Genomic DNA, 21,564 nt, shown 5'->3' on the forward strand with positions numbered 1-21,564 from the left:
CTGGAGCTGGTACAGAGCACAGAGAGCAAAGAGGCAGATGTGCAGGCTTTTCTTAGAGGCAAGAAGGATAGGGTCTCAGGTACGACGTGCCTCTTAAATATGTTGACCTTTTTCTCTGACAAAAGATCATACTTGAAGGAACTGGAATTTCTTTGGTGTTCTTTATACCTGAAGAGCTGAAAGAAAGAAAAAGAAACGACGGGGCATACTCCCTTAGTTTAACACCATGTGGGGCTCAGGGTTCCAAACGCCTCACACTTCGCCAAGGCTGAACTCACTAGGGAAATTATACCCTCAGGCTGTGCGATTAAACGTTCTTTGTCAGCGAATACATTTGGGGGCCCAGCCTCATCGTTTCAGCCGGCACCATGACCGTGGGGCTTTCTTCTGACAAGGGTTGAGTTTCCATGTGTCCCCAGGAGTGGATGTTGGGATGCTGTGCAAACTGCCCTTGACTTTGGTCCTCACTCACCTGAGTGGGATTCTTCGGAGGCAGGACGCTCCTAAGAGAATACACTTCACATGAACCTCACGCTCATTAACTCAAAATTCACTTGTGCTGCTTCACTTCCCTTCCCCTCCCAGTGGAGAATAGATTATAATTACAAACCCAGTCCGGCTAATTATGGACTTTGGATGCCTGTTAAAAGGTCCCTGCACGGTTGGTCTCCAGATTTCTGCCAGCTTGCAAAACTGCACTGACTAAACCAACTATGAAACGCTGCACAGAACAAGACCTCATTTCACACAGTCGAGGGAAACGACGTCCGTCTGAAATCATGTAAGCACACCTAAAATATATACACTTAAATTCTACCGCCCTATCTCTTCTTCTATCTTTCTATGGTTTCTCAAGGCATCTGCCTACCATTTTCATCCAGGTAGGTCAATAGGATGGAGCTCGATTCTGTCCCTTCCGTGGTATAGTCCAGTGGGATATTTCCATTGACGTCCTGGAGAAGGACATTAGCTCCAGCCTGTAAGTGAAACCGAACAAATTTAACATTATATATACTGTTAACATAGAAAGCAGATCCAAACTTTCATTTCTATCTTATTGAGGAAACAGACCCAGAAAAGTTTACATTAGATACAGCCGGCAGGATCACACAGCAAATTGGAATTACTTTTGAAGACAAATTATATTAGATACTTTGTGAGAAACTCTCATGGTCCAAAAAGGTTCAACTGACCCTTGACAGGCAAGACCCTAGCCGCCAGTACACTCCTCCCCACACCCCTTGCCAAACCCAGAGTACCCAATCCCTGGCTGCTAAACCGGGCACGCCTCTATGCTGGCTGCCCTAGACATGCCTGGTTGTCCTAACACAAGAGAAGTGGCCCTGCCTTCAGAGTCTGAACGGAGAGCTCCTGTATGAACTTTGATCTTCCCCAAACTATCCTGTTAAATCTTCAAGCTCCTTGCTCTCCACAGAAACTCATTTGAGAGCTGTTCTCACACGACAGTCGTTTTAATAAAGGCTGAGCTAATGGCTTCTGGTTGGTTTTCCTCTTTCCAAAAACTGTTTTCCAACAAAAAGCATAATCTGTAGACATTAATGGATGGAACATATTACATACGACGATCACACACCTTTTAGCTTCAAAGGGCTCTCCCTCAAGCATCTCTCAGCCCACCGCTTGACTCTTTGCGCATCCCAGCCTAAATACAATGATAGACGCGCTTTCATTCTTAAAAATGTAGTCACATCAATTGTCACCCTTGCTCTACATTCTTTAATGAGCTCCGTAAAATTTATCAGGCAAGATTTCCTGTAGGCCTCCTCCCAATAACCTGTCACTAAACTCAGGCCAAACAAATGAAAGTTTCACCCTATTCTTCTTCCTGGAGTCTGTATTGCAATGTGGATACAGTTAATATGGTTCATATAATATCCAAATTCATAACTTTACATAAAAAGGAACATCACATTAATAGCTTTATATATTAAAATGTGGGGTTTTGCCGTGTGTGTGTGTGTGTGTGCGTGTGTGTGTATCTATATACTGCTTTCCTATGCCTTAGCAAGTCTGCACACGTTTTCCAAAAGACTGCTGTAATATAGTAAAAAGAAAATTAAAAAGTAGGTCAAAGTGGTAGCATATTCCCTCCACGTAAGTTGTACTGCTCACCTTACCATCCAGAGTGAACCACATTATATTTTCTATAACCATATGAAGATACTTCTTTATTTGAACAGGTCAAGTTAGATATTTCAGATTTCCCTTACCTAAGGAAAACGTCATCATAAGGTCCTAAAGATTTCAGATTATCTTCTTAGTGCATTTCATTTTGTTTCGGTTATTCAGAGTTTGAAAAGAAGTTACTTGAGGCAATAGTCTTAAGTAGACTTTGCTAATGATTCCTTTCCTTTAGTCTCCAGCCAGGAGAATAACGTTTTGCATATCTACCCACGCTTCACTGGTTAAAGAATCAATTAAGACACAGAACTACAGGGCATCCTTGCTGATTTCAATACTAAGAGGTGGGAGATAATCAGGTTACTCTTTTTTGCCAAGGCGTAGACGTTTCAGAGAGGATCTTATCAAACATCTGGGCGGCAGATGACAGTATAATTGAATCACATATTATCAATAACAGCAAAAATAAACAGGCGAGCAACGTGATGCCCAGGGAGAGGGGGCACTGGGGGAGAATATTTTCTATTCTCTCAGGAGTAATGAGGCTCTTTCAAAGAGAGTGTGAAACTGAAACGCGGTGCTGAATATTTTAGTTGGGTTCATTCATTGAAATTCCAACCCGTTAATCCCCCACTGGTCTGTACTGCTGAATGACCAGGTGTTATTTCCTGTAGAGACCTTCCTGGGGGGTCGGGGACTTCCCTAATCACAGATCACATCTCATTCCTCTTCACATGCCCAAGGGTGCCTGGGACATACTAGGCCCTAAAAACAACTGACTGAGACAAACTGAAAAATAAGCAAACGTTGAACTTAAACTAATTACTAAAAATTGAGGCAACGAATTATGTTTTTCGTGATAATTATTTTTAACTAAATTTTCTGACATTCATTTTTAAGAGTATATACATGAAATTACAAAATCACTCTGTGCATACTTAAGTTTCCTGCCTTCACTCTTTCTAGATGGATGACAATTGTGGGAGACCTTTTCTCCCTTCTTTCCCCTTTCCATCAGTCCCTCCCCCCCTCCCCCCTCCCTCCCCCCCCTTCCCTCCCTTTCTTTCTTTCCTTGCCACTGGACATGGGTGAGACACCCCAGCTGCAGTGGCTCTACCCCCACCACTCAACTATCTGGTCTTAGTAGATGTCCCTAGAAGAGCTGATTCACGTGCCACAAAACATGTGTCCACATGATCCCCTGAAAAAGCTGTATTTCGTGACTTAGAATTCTGAAATTGTACATACATATATAAAAACCCCATTGATAAGATTCATGGCTGATTATTACTCTTAGTCTGACTAACTCAGAAGGTAATGTGTTGTTAATGGGTCCCTCTGGAACTAAGACTAAGGCAAGTCCTTCAGTTGTGGCTTCAAGAAAATAAATCACGTCGTGATTGGTTTCATCAGGGAAGTAAATGTTATATTATGCAAAAGCAAACCCCTCAAATGCTTTGGCAGTTGAGGACTGCATAGTTCCTACTGGGAGCCCTGAATACATTTCCTTTCTCATTATGCAAGCTGGAAGGCCACCCCATCTCCAATTTGTCCTACACTCTGTTCCTGGAGTATTGGAAATAGAACTCAAATGCCTCATTCTTCTCAAGTAGGAATCTTATTTACTGCATGTCAGATGACATACGAACAAATAAATGCACATTTCCTGTAAATAAACATTTTATTAGTTTATGTAGCAATTTAATGTCAATGAATAAACTTGCCGATTGTTTCATTTAGTAATAATTCCCCAGCACATTAAAACTGAAATTTTAATGACAGGTACCTGGTGGACTTTTAATAAGCAAATACCACTTTTTTAATATAAAACTTTATTGGAGTGTAATTGCTTCACAATGCTGTGTTAGTTTCTGTTGTACAACAAAGTAAATCAGCCGTATGCACACATATGTCCCCATATCCCCTCCCTCTTGAGCCTCCCTCCCACCCTCCCTATCCCACCCCTCTAGGTCATCACAAAGCACGGAGCTGATATCCCTGTGCTATGCGCCTACTTCCCACTAGCTAACTATCTTACATTTGGTAGGGTATATATGTCGCTGCTACTCTCACAATGTAATCCCTATCAAACTACCGATGGCATCTTTCACAGAATTAGAACAAAAATTTTACAATTCGCATGGAAACACCAAAGACCCCGAACAGACAAAGCAATCTTGAGAAAGAAAAATGGAACTGGAGGAATCAGGCTCCCTGACTTCAAATTATACTACAAAGCTATAGTAATCAAGACAGTATGGTACTGACACAAAAACGGAAATATAGATCAATGGTACAAGACAGAAAGCCCAGAGATAGGCCCATGCACATATGGTCACCTAATTTATGACAAAAGAGGCAAGAATATACAATGGAGAAAAGACAGCCTCTACAATAAGTGGTGCTGGGAAAACTGGACAGCTACATGTAAAAGAATGAAATTAGAACACTACCTAACACTATACACACAAATACCACTTTTTATATGCAAATAATTTTAGTAACTTTTTATTTTGATATAACTTCAAGTTTACTCCAAGTTGCAAGAATAGTACAAAGAAGTCCTATATATCTGTTATGGGTTGAATTACATCCCCCCCAAAAGCAATGCTGAAGCCCTAACCCCTGGTACCTGTGAATGTGAACTTATTTGGAAATAGGACCACTGCTGATGAGAATAGCTAAGATGCAGTCATTCTGGAGTAAAGTAAATGACAGGTGTCCTTACAAAAAGAGGGTTATTGGGGACACAGACACAGAGGATGAGACAGCCATGTGAGGATCGAGGCAGAGATTGCAGTGACACTGCCACAAGCCATTGAGTACCTGAGACCACCAAGAGCTCAAAGAGACACAGAAGGATGCTTTCCCATAAGTTTCAGAGGGAGCACGACCCTGCCAACACCTCGACTTTGGACTTCTGGCCTACAGAACTGTGAGACAACAAGTTGCTTGAAACCACCCAGTTTGTAGAACTGCATAATGGCAACGCTAGGAAACCCTTTACCCAACTTCACCAATTATTTACACTTTTCCCCTATTTTTGCTTTCTCTGTCTCTTTTATTTTTCCTGAATCTTGTAAAAGTGAGTCACGGGCACCATGTCCCTTTACCCCTAAATATTTTAGTATGTACATCATGAAAATAAGGATATTCTTTTGCCTAAGTGTTATCAAAATCAGAAAGTCTGGCATCACTAAATTCCATTATATAAAGCACAGTCCACATCCAAGTTTCATTAATTTTTTCAATGACATCCTTGATGGCTATCACCCCGTGGCTCAGGACAGAATGAGGGGTTACCTGGGGCATTTTCTTTTCCTTTCTCTTTAGCCTTCTTCCACTTGAAACAGTTCTTCTGTCTTCTTCTTTAAGACCTTCTCTCATAGATCCTTCCGATGAGATTTTTGGCAGGCAACCACAGAGGGGATACTGTGTTCTTCCCATGGTGCCTTTTCATTTAAGGCCCACCCAGATCTCTCTCCCACCTCAAAATCCTTAATCACATTTGCAAAGTCGTTTCTGCCACGTAAGACTAAAACATTTTTACAAAAAGGGAACAGTGCCTTTTTCTTCCAAAGGGTTCCTAACAGACTATGTTACTGTAAGTTATGTACATAATCTGCTGCTGGAAGTTGGATTTTACTCCTGTTAGTCAATTCTTCCCTATAATTAGTTTAAATGAGGTTTTATTCTTAGTAAGATTTAAGGGACATTACATTGGTGATCTGACTGGAAGATGAAGATGGAGGGGGCTTTCTCCCTCGTCCTGGAATGAGTGACAACCATGGGAAAAATTTGCACACCAGGATCAGGGCAAGTGGTGTAACCATGATGTAAAGGTGAGAAGAGCACGTAGTACAAAGTATATTGACTTTGGACCACAACCTGTATTTGAATCCTAGCTTTCCCATGAATATTGTTACCTCAGGAGGTTAGGGTGTCTGATCCAGTGGTATGTGGTCTTTGAAGAGTTTTGTTTTTAAAATAAACGACATAGGCAGCTTGGGAAAAAAAAAAAAAAAAAAAAGGTGCCAGAAGACTCCTGATGTTCCTTGACCCGGTGGTGATGAAGGTAACTTTGATCACTTGGTTGAGTGATGTTTTTAGACTGTCAAGTTGCAGCTGAGAACCCATGGGTTCATACTGATATCAGTAACGAAATGAATCCCTGACTACAGGGGAGAAGAAAGCTCTTCCTTGTGATAGAATACCAACTGGTACATGTAGCAGGAATGATAAGGTTAGAATTTAGCATTCATTAGAGTAATAATTCAGATGAGAGTCACCAGGGGATGCTAAAACTATTGGAAATACTGGAGTATTGGAAAGGTCAAAGTTTGGGAGAATCGTTGATGAGGAATAAAATATTTACAGTCTGCAAACACCTTGCCACAAAATATTCCATTTAAATATAAAAATGCTGGCATCAAACATGATAGGGAAAATAGAAAAATGTGAGTGGGTATTTGGTGCTTTTGAACTGCAGAGAGTTTCTCTGCTTTTTTTAATTGAAGTAGAGTTGATTTACAATGTTGTGTTAACTTCTGCTGTACAGCAAAGTGACTCAGTTATACATTCTTTTTTATATTCTTGTTTATCCCAGGAGTTTCTCTTCTTTGAATAGGAAATTTTGTACTCCTGTGCTAAGGTAAAGGTTATCCCAAACCAATATATAACACACACGCAATTATTTTAGGACAGAGAACATGCTATTGGCATCCTGTAAGCTTTTGTTTTAAGGACACTGGGAATTGTATTGTGAGGCCAGAGAGTGTCTCTAATCTCCCTCACATCTTCCAAGTGCCACGTCGTCTGGACCCCATCGTCCCTCCAACCCATTATTTCCACCGGCCTCTGGCTCACTGTCCTCCAGCCACACAGGCCTCCTTCCTGTCCCTCACGTAATGCCCGGCTCCCACTGACTTCACCTGCTGGTCCAGCTGCCTGGAACACTTTCTCCCTTGGGCATCTTGAGATGGCTGTTCCTTTACAGCTTCTTCATCGAATCGCTGTTTAAAAGTCCCCATCCCCCAATACTTCATCACTTCACATCACCTTACTCTGTTCTAATTTTCTCACAGTGATGATTATGATCCAATGTCTTAAGCACACACATATGTACTTACTGACAATATCCCACACTAGATTTCGAGCTCCATGAGAGAAAATACTTTGATATTTCTATATCTCCGGGATCTAATACAGGCTCTATGTGCTCAGAAAACAATTATTAGTAAATAAATGAATGAATTATTAAAACTGTTAAATTATGTATTTATATATCTTTTTTCTATTTATATATATATATTTTTTATTTTATCACTAAAAATTTGAAATGTTAGAACTTTCATTTTGTTTTGTGTTCTTATCAAACTTTCATTTTGGACACTGAAATTTGAATTTCACATAATTTTCACAGATCACAAAATATTCTTCTTTTTTTTTTTTTTTAATAAACTTTATTTTATTTTATTTTTTGGCCACACTGCACGGCATATGGGATCTTAGTTCCCTGACCAGGGAGCGAACCAGTGGCCCCTGCAGTGGAAGCGTGGAGTCTTACCCACTGGACTGTTAGGGAAGTCCCTCTTCTTCTTTTGATATTTTCCACCATTTAAAAATGGAAATGTTAGCTTACAGGCCATCAAAACAGAGAGTGGGCTGGATTTGTCTCATGGGGCCTACCTAGTTTGCAGACCCTTGGAAAAGAATAAAATCTAGAATGTCAAACACAGAAGAATACAAGCTCTCAAAATCTTGTTTAAAATTTGAGCTCCATTATTTGCATTTCTTTTCTTTTTTTCCAGCTTTATTAGGATATATATTAGGATATATAATTGGCATAGAACACTAAGATGTACAACGTGACGATGTGACATAGGTATATACTGTAAAACTGTAACTTTTTAAAATCCGCGGTTTTAATTCTAGGAAAAGCTATTTCTTAACACGTTCATGGCTACTGTATCCCTTTTCTAAATAATCTATTCAAGTGCTTCGGCTATTTAAAAATTGAGACTGTATATCTGTTAATATTTTAAAGTGCTTATAATATTTTAGCACAAACTCTACGGAGGAAAGAGCAAAAATTGTAAAAACCAACCTATTGGCATAGTTCCATATTCAGACATAATAAACCATAAAGGGCTAATCAAACTTAATTTGATTTTCATTATGTTTTTCGCAAATATAATCATCTGACACATGACATAAATTGTTTGATTTAAATTTGACTCCAAACTATATTGTAAAATACTTTGTACTATAATCCATACCCTATAAAATTTGGGGGTACATTTAGCTTATCGCCTCCAAGAAACCAGTTAAAGATTGTCCCCACATTTTTCCAATTCATTTGATCAAAAATACCCTGTGTTTGGGAAATGCAATAATATTCACTGCTGAACTATTCATGGAGTCTCATATTAAATAAGAAAACTTTCTATCCTACAAGCAATGCACGCTCAAAAGAAAGGGAAATATTTAGATAAAAACAAGAAACCTAAATGGGGTTTCTTACACAGAAGAAGTCTGTAAATTTGTACGTCTGTATTGTCCACTATTTTGCATTAATTAAGGTAAAAAGTTTGGTGAAACTATTGGAAAATGGAACGTTAGAACACAGGGAGCTGCAACACAGGAACACAAAGGATGGGGAGGTGTGGGTTAGAGGTGGTGGAAAACGGGAGAAATGGGGGGAATCTGGCTTGGCCTCAGGGAAGGCTGGCTCTGAGTGCAGGGTTTCGGCTCACTGGTTTTGTGACCAAGGGCAAACCACCCAGTTCTGCCCTTCAGTTTGCAAAGTGGAGCCAACTCTTAGTCTATAATGTGTAGGAGAGTTATCTTCAGTATAAGCCTATGCGGTACCCAGCCCAGGGCTAGGCACTCAACAAATGGTAGTTACCCTAATAATTCATCGGAAGAGAAAGAATATCTTATTATATATGTTATTTGCAAAGACAACCATTGGATCACCCATCCTTCTCGGCAAGCACAGTTTTTAGCTAGGTTTAAGAATTAAAATCTGGAAAATGGGACAGAATGAAAATATTGCCAAGACATAGGACCGTACAGCCCAGAGCTCTTTGAAATATTAAAGACGGCAGGTTTGGTTTGGTTGGATTTCTCTCTTGCACCCCGCTTACTTTTTTTGAATTTATTTTTGGCTGTGTTGGGTCTTCGTTGCTGCGCGCGGGCTTTCTCTAGTTGCGGCAAGCGGGGGCTACTCTTTGTTGCAGTGTGTCGGCTTCTCACTGTACTGGCTTCTCTTGTTGCGGAGCACGGGCTCTAGGTGCGTGGGCTTCAGTAGCTGTGGCGTGCAGGCTCAGTAGTTGTGGCTTCTGGGCTCAGTAGTTGTGGCTCACGGGCTCTTCAAGGAATTCATGGAAAAGACTCTGACAAGTACAGGTTTCTGGTAACTGACCGTACTGCTGAACTGCATGAATAAGCATTTTCAGAACTCTAATGGAAAACTGATGAATTCATAAAAGTGCCAACAAAAGATCAAGATGAAAAAAAAAAATTAATTACATGGGACTGAGGGAACTGATGAGGATGAGTATAATTTTTGTGACTTTCTGTTTGAAGTAAAAAAAAGAAAAAAGACAAGCAAACCCAAAGAGTCCCCCAAAATTGAAACCTAAAATCATGAAGAAAAAGGATGGTAGATAATCACCCAAAAGGGCAAGCAGATGCCGTCAGAGATGACAAATGCTCACGTTTCTGTGTAGCACCTGCCCTCTCTACTCTGCATCATTGTATACTCTTTATTATTCTTGAAACAGACAGTTGGCAAGAATGCTATTTTATTCTGAATACTCAAGCCACCAAAAGGAACTGGTGAAGAAACACATAAACCTGGCTACCCCAAGCCGTTGAATTGCAATCTCTTTCCCCAAACCTCAGCTGAGACATCAGAGTTGAAATCCCTGCAGCAGTCAGAGGGATGCTGTCAGGTACGGCGTGTACCAGCAGAAACCTGTAACAGAGTGAATTAGCCCTGACAGCCACCAGTGAAAAGGGCTGAGAAGGAAGGACTCATTGTCTGGGCACAGGCCTTCCTGTCCCTCCTGTTACCTGAATCAGACCAACCAGAGGACTGCTGAGCTGCTACCTGCCTGAGATCATGAAAACTTAGTGAACCGAAGCAGAAATTTCATGCATCTCTGGTCCCAAGCAGAGACTTTCCCACCAGTTTCCATTGTTTAAGCAGCGACAGAAAACTAGGAGCACGTAATTTTCCTTTGGATTCTAGATTTTTGGGCAGATAACATAGGAGGTGATACCACTGGGGAATCCATTTATTCATTAAGGAACTATGCATTCAGCGCTAATTATGATGAAAGTGTGCTTTGAGATTTTAATGATTGCAACTTTTTATGGTAATAAAAAATTAAAAACCTGTATTAATTTTTACAGCTCCCTCTGCAAACATCCTGAGGTCAGTAATTATTACTTTGGGAGCACATAAATATTTATGTGTAGCATGGCTGCCATGCTAAGTAACAAACCACGCCAAGAAAAGAAAACCTGTAAGAAAGAAAAGGTAATTGTAGAATTCCAAGGGACTGGGGTGTGAATGGCATTTACGTTCACGCTAAAGAAACCTCTAATACTAACCTGACAGAAGTTTGCGGTGATGAAAAGGGGAAGACGGGCACATGGGCAGAATGGGTGTATCCAGCGGGGGCTGGGAGTGTCAAACAATAGCTGAATCCCTGTCTTCTAGACTGAATATGAAAAATCAAGGTGTAGCAATATTAACATAATTATTTAACACGAAATACATATAAAAGTCAGAGGAACCATCTAAAAGAGTTGAAGGTGGTTGTATTTGGGAAGAAAAATTCGAATAGAGCTGAAGGGAACGGCTGAGTTTTACACAGCTTCCAACAAGCCTTGTAAAACTATGTGGCTTTTAAAAACATGGGTACGCATGACAGGTAAAAATCTAAAGTGAAAAATAAATAGAATGGCCTGCATAAAAATATGTGATGAGCACTTCCCTGGTGGCGCAGTGGTTGAGTCCGCCTGCCGATGCAGGGGACACGGGTTCGTGCCCAGGTCCTGGAAGATCCCACACACACGTGTAGGGAAGAGGGAGAGGGGAGAGAGACTGATTTAAAAATACATCAAAATATATTCTATGTGATGGAATTGTTAGTGATATTAAATTTCTATACATCTGTGGGTGTCCTTCAATTTTCTACAATAAACGTGTGATATTTATGTTGAGAAAACTGTGTTTCAAACTAAACAATGAACAAAACTATGAAACAAGATGAAAACACATGAGCATTCTCTTGGGGCCCTGGCAAGTTTCAAATCTACTAAATTCCAAGGTGAGGAGTAAAACTTGAGACAAATTAACGATTATCCAGTGACCTGGCGCAAGTAACACTTGAATCAATTAATGGCCTGAATATAAAGGTCAGCCATCCAATTAAAAGATACAATTTCGTGAGCAAGCCTGTTGAATATGCATTTCTGAGAAAGAAGCTAAGAAAAGAAATCATGGGTTCTAGGGTTAGTAAAGAGCCCGGTATGGTTCGGTTAAGTTCAGTGTCATCTCAAGGCCCGTGCAAATATCACGTTTCCTGCTAAGCCTCTCATTTCTTCCTATAGGAGGTTTTTTGGGGACCACACAAAACTTAGTAAATACTTATTGACTAAGACCTTATATGAAAGAGCCAGGACCCTCCCACCTCATTCATCCTTTACGGAATCATTCTCCAATACCAGTCTGATGTTTACTCTGCTTTTTAAAAAGTCTGTTTCACTAATCTGAACACTTCATACCTGCTCTGAGAACATATAGTTTTCGGGTCTGTTTACCAATAAGCTGAAAATGTAGACCTTTCATACTTCCTGTCCCTTAACTTTGTGCCGCTGGCCTTCGTGCGTGGTGTTTATCTCCAGTGCCTTATGATGTCAGCACCTCTCTTTTTCTTTCTTTAGTCTAGAATATTCTATTACAGTTTTCATGTTCCACACTGTAATATTTAGGTATGTACACAAGGGAAACCACATAAGGTTTACTATGTTTTTACATTCGATCTAGGGATGCAGTCTGCAACTTTCTTAGGTTTGCTTCTCCATGTTTGAATGACTAGCTTCCCCTGTAATTAGTACAGTCCCCCCAACGCCATAGGGAAGCTCTCAAGGCATTTTTCCCCTTGACTTTCACGACAGTGCAAGCTTCTGGTTTGCGTTCTAAATCTGGCTTCCCTTTCTCAGTCTTCTTTGCAGCCTCCTGTTTCTCTCGGAATCTTTTAATTAGCTTTCTTTGGACCCTTTTTCAAATGTTCTTTTTTTCGGACTTCACATTTTCATGGGTTGATCTGATTTACTCAAGGGCTTGTTACCCTGTGCATGCAGATCAGACTTTTCTCTCTCTCCTGAGTTCCAGAACCAACTGCCTCCTAGATTCCTCCAGGTGGATGCTTTCCGTGGGTCCTGAGCTTCATATATTCAAAAAGGCGTGCATGGTCCCTATGTAGAAAGATTTTTCCGCTGGTGTTTGCTTTCTTTGTAATTGCACCCTCCCTCCCAATTTCCCCAAATCAGAAAGCTTGGGTTCATTCTAAAATTCCCTCCCCTTCTTTAATGCCTACCTTTGAAAAATCAACATTACTATTGATTTCAATTCAAAATATATCATCACTATTTCCTTCGTCCTCATGGCTCCCACCCTCAACCCGCAATCCCTGACCTGGGATTTATGAAATGTTCTCCCAAAGGCAGTGCCTCCAATTAGATGCCCCTTCTGTCTACCCCACTGCCGCCCAGGACTTAGACCAGATCAGACACTCCATACTTGAGTTTCCAGAGTGCCCTTTACTAGCTCCTCACAGGACTCACTGAAAGCTAAGATTTGATGCATGACATGCATAAAAATATTTATGTAAACATATTAATAATTATACACTAAGTAATGAATTCGTGTTTAATCTCATTTTGTACTTTCCCTACTATTCTCAGGAGCAAGCCCAGCACCTGGCACATAGCAGACCCTCAAATAAAGAATATGTTAAAGGAAGGAAGGAAGGAAGGAATTGATTCTCATAGTAAGTTAACCAGAGATCATTTGAAAACAGTGTTTCCATTATTATCCTGAGTTTGAGAGGAAAATGTGTGGCTTACAACTTATTGAGGACCGATCTCTTTTTCTAAAGTAGTCATTGGAATTTATATTAATTCAGAGAATAGGATCTATGAAAAGCAGGTAAATTTGACCGTCATGGGAAAACATTAAATCCCTCAGGACTCAAAGACCACTGCAGAGCAGATCTAACGATGGTGTTCTGCCAGGTGGAGAGATGGGTTCCTCTCCAAACCCGCCCCTGACCACTGCCATACCAGGGACGGTTCAAGTAGCTCTTTATATGAGATCATGGGACAAGATCCCTGCCAAACTCTAAAAGCCCATAATTCTACATTTTTGAGGTCTCCTTTTGCATTTTAGTGTCTGCAGTTCTCAGATGAGGATGTAGAAGTGAGATAAAAAGTATAAGGCAAAGAAGCTAACTTCAAGGTGTTTACAGGTGACTTGAAGAGTAAATATTCACAATATAATCCCCATCAGCACCAACCAGCACAAAGAAGACGGTAGCTCCAGAGAGACGGCAGAGACAAGGACAGACACGGAAACAGACAAACCCCAGGTGAACCCCAGCCCTGAAACTTTACTGGCTCTGTAAACTCAAGGAATAATATCATTATGATCAGGTGTCATCCTCACTTTGGGATGAGACGGAAGTGGGTGCCTCTTAAAATGTTTTGTTGAGATTTTCTCATTATTGGTGACTCTCCAATTAATTATCCCTAACCTCAGATTGAAACTCTCAAACATTCTATCCTTATATATTCTCACTACATGTTCATCTCTGGTAACAGAGAAGGTGACACTGGATTGTGGTAGAGTTGACTCCCCACAAAGCAGGGGCTCTTTCGCCTGTCCCCAGCTTCACTGATAAGTTTCATCAGCTTTTATCTGCACTACACTGGTAAGAATGTTTTTCTGGGGTTTCCACAGCCAAATGTGTCTGGGGAGCCTTGCATACTCTACTTGGAACTTCAAAATCCATCACAGCACTGGGAAGCCTCTGTATGTTGGGAAGGGTCCTGCTGAGATGGGGACTAACCTGTCCTAATATTTTGGGCACCGCTGAGCCAGACAATGAAGTACCAGGCACAATCCGGAAAGATCTCATTGGGATGCACCTGGACTGAAGATGCATGAAGCCCTTTTCTATGATACCCCCTTTCATCTACTGTTTTACGTATTTAAGAATGGGAGCAGGAGATGACTGTGTCGCCATTGAATGGGGGCAGCAGGACAGGTGAGCATCAGAATTAAGGAAGCAATCCTAGAACTGATAGTTGCTGATTCTGAAAAGCAGCTGTAGGGAGGGAAAAGAGCATGTTAGGCTGGACGTATTTCTAGCAGCCCCACAACAGGAGAGCTATATGTTGGACGATCTCACAGCTGTTACAGCCGTTTTGTCTTGTGTTTCCCTGCAAAGTCATCTGATTGCTGCTACCGACCTTATAGTCATATAGATACGACTATCAATGTCTCTCTTGCTTCTGTTATATTTAGAAATTTAACTTACAGATTTATTCCACTTCCACTTCTCCTTGGCTGACAGAAAATCCCTAATGGTAACTGGGTTTTCTACAGCACCATCTTGCCTTGGCTTTTTTTAAAATTTACTTTCTCAGGCCAAAAAGAACCATGATCTTACCTTTTACTAGATATATTGTTTATTCACGTACACATTTCCACCTGACTTACAGTCTTTAAAGTTTTAACCCAAAGTGTTTACTAAAAGTCTTCTATTATTACTGAAAGGGGAATAAGCACTTTTGTCTATCAAATTGTTCCCAAACTAAGTTTTCTTGTGTATTCTAATTCCTAAGGCAGTCAAACTGAATTAAATTCAAATATATTTCTTATTCTTATGACACTTTTCCACATCATTTCTTTCATATGACCTTCTTCATTTTCTCAGTTTCCAGGTAATACATATATAGATTGCTGCATTTCTCCTGGGTCTTAACTTGCCAGTGATTTGACAAAGAGTACATAGCAACATGTGCCTACCAAACAAATATCAAAAGTACAGAATAGTAATAAAAACAAGGGCATAATGTGCGCATTTTATGAAACAGTAATTCCTGCTTCATCTACATAAATGCAATTAACTATTCACACTTTAACATAGAATTCTGAAATTCCGTTAAAATGTCTGCAAGTTATACAGTTCTCAAAGTAAAAATCTTCAGAAGGCTTAGATGTTACTATTTTTTTCCCCACAGACTATAATCATTAAGAGAATATAGCCTACAAAATCTGTCAAAGAGTGATCTTCATTTGGCAAGTCCTGGCTGGAGATTTCTAAATTAACTTATTTTAAAAATATGGATCTCATAATATCTTCATTGAAAATGATAAAATATCTAAAGTATAAATGACCTAACATCCTATTTCTATTAATATTAAAATACCCAAATCTTGCTGTGGTAATAGATAGAATATTGAAAAAGAAATAAGGGTGTCAAGAATCACAAATGGAGACAAAGATATTACACTAAAGCATCACTCAGTAATATATAGTGTTCTTGGTCTGATATTTCCGAGTTGCCCCCAAAGAAGTGAGCAGTTTACACTACAGTGACATAATAAAGTACTTTCCAAATGTGGTTTAAAGATTCAGTGTTTCTTTAAATTTAAATGTGAACAAGTTTCTGATTTTGTGCAGCTTTATCTAGCAACAGAGATCACACGCGGCTCCCTGGGACAAGTTCTGAACTGAATAAAGAAGAGCAGTCGCCCACGTCTGACAGCGAGTGAGATGGCGGGGACCTGCTCCCCTAATGGAATCTCAGGATGAAGGAGTGAGCTCTGATGATGGATATGCAAAGACCGCTATTTCTGCATTTGCTCGCGCACAGGGCAATGAGTTGATCCCCTCCTCTTCTCCTTAGCGGAACGGACTGTAGGAAAACCAAACAGCCTCAGAGCTAAGCGGTCCTGATAACAGGGATCTCCCACAGAAGTGGTTCACTACAAGTCATCGGTGGGAAAATATAAACTTACAAACAAGCTCTACCTGGAGGACACACAGCTAGGACAAATGTGCATGGGACACCGGTCGGCAACCTCCAGGGAATGAAAATTGAGAAAAATACAATTTGAATGCAAGGTCCAGGCATCAAAGCATGGCTGTATTAGCAGGACTCAGGGATGTGGCATTTCCCTTGTATCAAATATCTGTGTGTGTTCTGAGGGTGCAGTGCCTATGAAAGTAGCACTAAGTTGAATACTGAAATAATCACACTTTAATTTTATCGTGAAATCAACCCCAAGTGTGACATTACCATCTTAGATGACAGATATGTCTGACCTATTTACACCTTCCAGCCATCAGTAATGTGTTGGAGACTCCTAGTATAAATTATTTTCCTGCATTAGGAATGGGATATTCTGTAAACAAAGATTGACATGTCAAAGCACTGCTCTCATGCTGAATGTATCACAGATAAAATGCGGTTGGAAGTGAGTAGGCACTTAATTGATATTGGTTTAATGTTACACATTTCTCTCAGAATTGTCTTGGCACTAATCACATTAAAGTCCTTTTATTTAATGGGCCACGTTAAAATACACAATTTTTTCCCAATAGGTAGAACTCACTTTTTAAATTACAAGTTTCTAGGAACCTTTGAAGTTAATATTAGAAGCTAATTGTTTTCTTATATGTATAGTAACCACTGTTTCAGAAATTTCCAAGAATCTCTAAGGCACCTGTTAGGGTATCCGATTTTAATATTCTCCTTGTAAGTTAAAGCATAAATAAGCAAAGGGCTATATAAATTTTAGTATACGCTTGCAAGTTGTCATATTACACCATCACATATATTTATTGGGTTGCAAAATAATACAAATATGATGATACTGGTTTTATAAAAATACCTACAGTTTATCTATACACAGTTATAAGTACAAATACCCATATATATATAAGTGATCATATGAATATATTATTTTCTGTAAAACAGGATCATATTATCTGTCTGTTTCACGACCATCTGCCAGACGTGTTCCATTGCTCACCGCCATCATCACTCCAGCTGAAACTTCCACCTCCCCTGACCTAAGCTACAACAATAACCTCACATCGCTAACAGGATCCACTAGGGCCCTCCAATTCTTTCTCTCCTGCCCATAAAGGGAGATCATTTCCACATGACACTCTGGCCACGTGCCACAGATTCGCACTTAAAACTCATCAACACATACACACCTAGGACATCATCAAAGTGTTACCACCGATTTTTCTCTGACCAGTGGGCTAATGAGTGACTTCTTTTCTTCCTGTATTTTCCAATGCTTGTAAAACAAACATGAATTATTTATGTAATCAGAAAAAGAAAACACCTTACTAAAAAGACATTCAGAAGTCAAATTAAATGCTTTATAATATTAACGTAAATTATTAGATTTTTAAAGTTATCTTAATTAAAATATAGGTTAAAAATATTATTTATCATGAAAAACACGTGAAAAGAGGGAGTACAATTTACCAAAAAATGGGAGCATAAATAATGAAACAGGGTAAACCTACGAAAGTTTTCCTTAGACCTTGAGCACAGATGGTGGTCTGTACTTCCCAAACTTAATAAACCCATGTTGCTATTAGATGTACAAAATGTATGTATTTTTCTGTTCTTCAAAGAATTTTATGTAAAATTATAGAAATGCCATGAAGCACACATTTTTCAGTTTATGCTTTTGTATTTAAAGAGTAAGTATTTCTTCTATCGGACATTAGTCAGAAAAGAAAAATCTTAATCATCAACAGTGGAAGTTTCTGAAAAGGCTGACAAGTGGCAACAGTATGTTACGAAAAGTCAAGTTAACATGTATGATATGTGCAAAGGCAGGTCTTTCATATTCTTGTAGAAACAATTCCTATTGTGTAAAAGATGCAATCAGAGAACCCTGGGAGCAGCAAAAATCATGCTCGAAACCAGACAAACTTCATTTTCAGGGACTGTGAATCTAGTGTTAAGTTTTGTGCCATAATCACAGCCATGGCTGATTAAATTCCTGCACGTTTAATCTATCTTAACAGAACAGACCATTTTAAATTTTTATCCAGTATTGATACTGAACACCCTGATGTGTCATTAAGCATGGGCTACTTCATTCAGTAACTTAAGGAAATACATGTTGACAATCATGATAAAAGTGGCAAAAATAAAGTTAAAAGAGAGAATTGAGCAATACTGAACTGAAAAATCCAGGCGTTCTTCAAAAATAACTTGTAAGTAATTTACGTGACAGTCCACTGCCACTGCAGGAGGAACTGTGGTCAGAACCATGAAAAAAGTTCCCACTTTTTTGGAGTTTATTTGCAATGAAGGACTTACCGAAGTCACATAACTAGTGAGAGAACTAGTCAGGGCTTATACTTTGAGGTCCTGACGCTCAAATCGTTGCCATGATGCTTTACGCCTACGTTAAGACCAAGGAACCATTCCTTCTAATTCTTTCTTCCACTTTAAGCCTTTAAAATTCTTGGTATATTTATACCTATGTTTGTGACCACCATGGTCAAAGCCTTTAGTAGCAGTTTTGTCCACACTCAAAAAGAGTGTTCAGTGTGTCAGTGCCGCTTTCCATCAGACATAAAAACTTTTTTACATAAAAAGTTGAGTGATGCCCAGAGCTATTTACATCAATAACCTATCAGGAATTTATTCTTTCTGATTGACTAGGTCCAGCTTGTAAATACTTGTTTCCTTCCCTAAGAAAGTTCTTAGATGTTTTCTTTACTATTTCTTTTTGCTACACCAGGGAAGGATGTGACAACACAGTTCCAACAGGACACGTTGACTTTCACAAGAAATCCTTGTTGATATTTTCACTTAAGATTATTTATAATATAAATACAATTACTGTCCAAGAAGATGACGTGATGCCTGTAACACCAATACACAGAATTCATCAACTACATAAGCTCTGCAGCTCTCAAAATACAGCTTCTCTTTTTTGAATATATTTTGTAGCAACCACTCAGGTGGCTAAATTTAAAAGGAGGTGACTCTTATTACCCTTGTGCAAGTTGATGGAGATCCTGATTCTTTCCCAGTGAATTATCACTTTATAGGTTTGTTCTGATGGCCCAAAAAGGACTCATTTTCAGAAATGTAATTTTAGAGTGTAGGCAGGCTACAGTAGCAGACTGATAAGTTTCTATACTGTCTTAGAATTTAAGAAGCTAATGAATTTCCAGGATCCTGCTTTTTATTGAGATCTACTTCAAAATCCATTTTGCTTCCTTGACTATATATATGAGTTAAAGATATTACAAAGAGTAGATCTCTTGTAGAAGCCTCCTAATAGTTTTGGTTAAGGGATGATTCAATAAAGACATTCTGGAAGAGAAATAACTCCAAAGAGAAAGACTATTTAACTAATACAAAACATATAACCTTCCAAAAAAGCAGGATTATGTATCATTGTTGCTAAGCCCCTTTTATTGTTTATTTGTTTTATTTGACAGTATTGGTGTACTGTCCCATTTCTTACACCCCTTATATCAACCTTTTCGATGTATTTCACTGTTTGATGTAATTTAGTGTTTTAATGAATTTAATGACTGATGTATTTATTTTAGAACCCAAAATTGAACACTGCTTTACAAAATTATTTTCCTCTACAAATTCAAATTTTTTTTCAAATAAAATGGAAATCTCAACCTCAGATCAAGCTTTAACAGCATACGCTCTCTTAAATGTCACTGAGCAGTGGGCTAATGAAATCTCTTTTACAGTTTCTGCTGGTTCAGAATGGCTATAACATTTGCACTTATAAAGTTCCCACAGGAATTTTAATATTCCTGTCTTTATCGCTACTTCATGAAATTAAGTCTACCCTTTGTAAGAGTTTGTCCACCCTACTAACAAATAGATATCATCCTATGTGATAAATAGTGTTGTGGGGACCTTTTATAGGAAAACTTGGTGTGGAATTTTTTTCAGGAAAAGAAAAAACACTATGCCTCCTGCAACTTCTGATCCAGAACCAAATCTTAGCCCTGACTGGCTGGATTCACCTGTCTCCCGGGTTTTGAGGTTGATAGGATTTTCCCTGAAACTTCAGCTCTCTGATGGGTCCAAGAAAAGTTACTGATTTTCAATTGGTTCAACTTTTTTCTTATTGCAAGGACAGCAGTCTGAGCATGTCTGAGCTGAAACCAGAAATCCTCCACATGTGTTTTTCGAATGACACTTTATTGCTTGTTTTCTGAAAGGTACTTTTATGGTCTTAATCACTGTGAATAAGGAGGAAGCATTTTCACCATAGATAGGATGAATTTTTACTGTCGATTTTAGTGATGGGAAAGTTTAGGTAGCAATAGGTTTAAAAAAACACGACTTAAGAACAACAACAACAAAAGAAGGTGGACTGATAGAAACAGAAAGTAGAATGGTGGCTACCGGGGGCTGGAGGGCAGGGAAGATGGGAGATGCTGCTGAAAGGGTACCAACTTTGACTTATAAGATGGGTAAGTTCCAGGGATCTAATGTACAGCATGGTGACTACAGTTCATAATATTGTATTATACACCTGAATTTTGCTAAGAGAGTAGATCTTAAGCATTCTCACTACAAAAAAAAATTAATATTAACTCTGTGAGGTGATGGAGGTGTTAATTTACCTGATTGTTGTAATCATTTAACAAAATATACCAAATCATCATGTTGTAAAATATATACAGTTTTATTTATCAATTACACCTCAATAAAGCTGAAAAAAAGAAAAAAAAAACCCTCTTAATGTTCAATGGTCACTAACAGGGCTTAGGAGCCAGAGTAGCTTCCTTCAAATTCTTACTCCGATTAGCCCCAAAAATATAACCTTGGGTAAAAAATTGGACGTTTGCCCCATTTCCTTTCTTGACAAACTTGGCTTTAGACCTAGTGAGATACATTAAGTAGGATAAACCATGAAATGTGTCCACTGACCTCATCACAAAAATGTCAAAGTATTCTCGGCAAAGGGCCATTTTGAGGGGTGTGAGTGAAGAGAGACCAGACTGTCTGGATGGGGCGACAGGGCCCATAAATTGGGGTCAGAAAAAGCATATTGTCCTTCAGAGAAGTTTGGCTACGAACATGAGAGGACAACAGGGTGACAATCCGAGGACAGAAGTTTGATCAGGCTTTTTTCTTCTTATTTTTTAACTAATGGAAATCACTAGAACATAACCATGAATTAATTTAAAGGAAAAGGATACAGGAGTGACTACGAAAATGAAAACTCAATAAATGATGAAGGAGAAATCTTTGGAGAACGAGCAAGTAGCAGAATCTAAAGAGGATGTAGAAGGAGTTAGCTTAAAAAGG

The 21,564-nt window shown here is 39.1% G+C and overlaps 1 protein-coding gene across 2 annotated transcripts in view; it reads right to left on the bottom strand.

Annotated features, from left to right (window-relative positions):
* Nucleotides 1-21,564, bottom strand: part of MYO16 (myosin XVI) — a 531,143-nt gene that overhangs the window by 320,874 nt on the left and 188,705 nt on the right. For both annotated transcript variants that reach the window (XM_029210034.1, XM_029210033.1), the window contains exon 5: nucleotides 869-977. In XM_029210034.1, the coding sequence (XP_029065867.1) occupies nucleotides 869-977 (109 nt within the window). The remainder of the gene's footprint in view (nucleotides 1-868; nucleotides 978-21,564) is intronic.

The sequence above is a fragment of the Monodon monoceros genome, unplaced genomic scaffold, assembly GCF_005190385.1.
Source record: "Monodon monoceros isolate NGI ecotype Baffin Bay Population unplaced genomic scaffold, NGI_Narwhal_1 Super_Scaffold_8, whole genome shotgun sequence".
Taxonomy (NCBI): Eukaryota; Metazoa; Chordata; class Mammalia; order Artiodactyla; family Monodontidae; genus Monodon; species Monodon monoceros.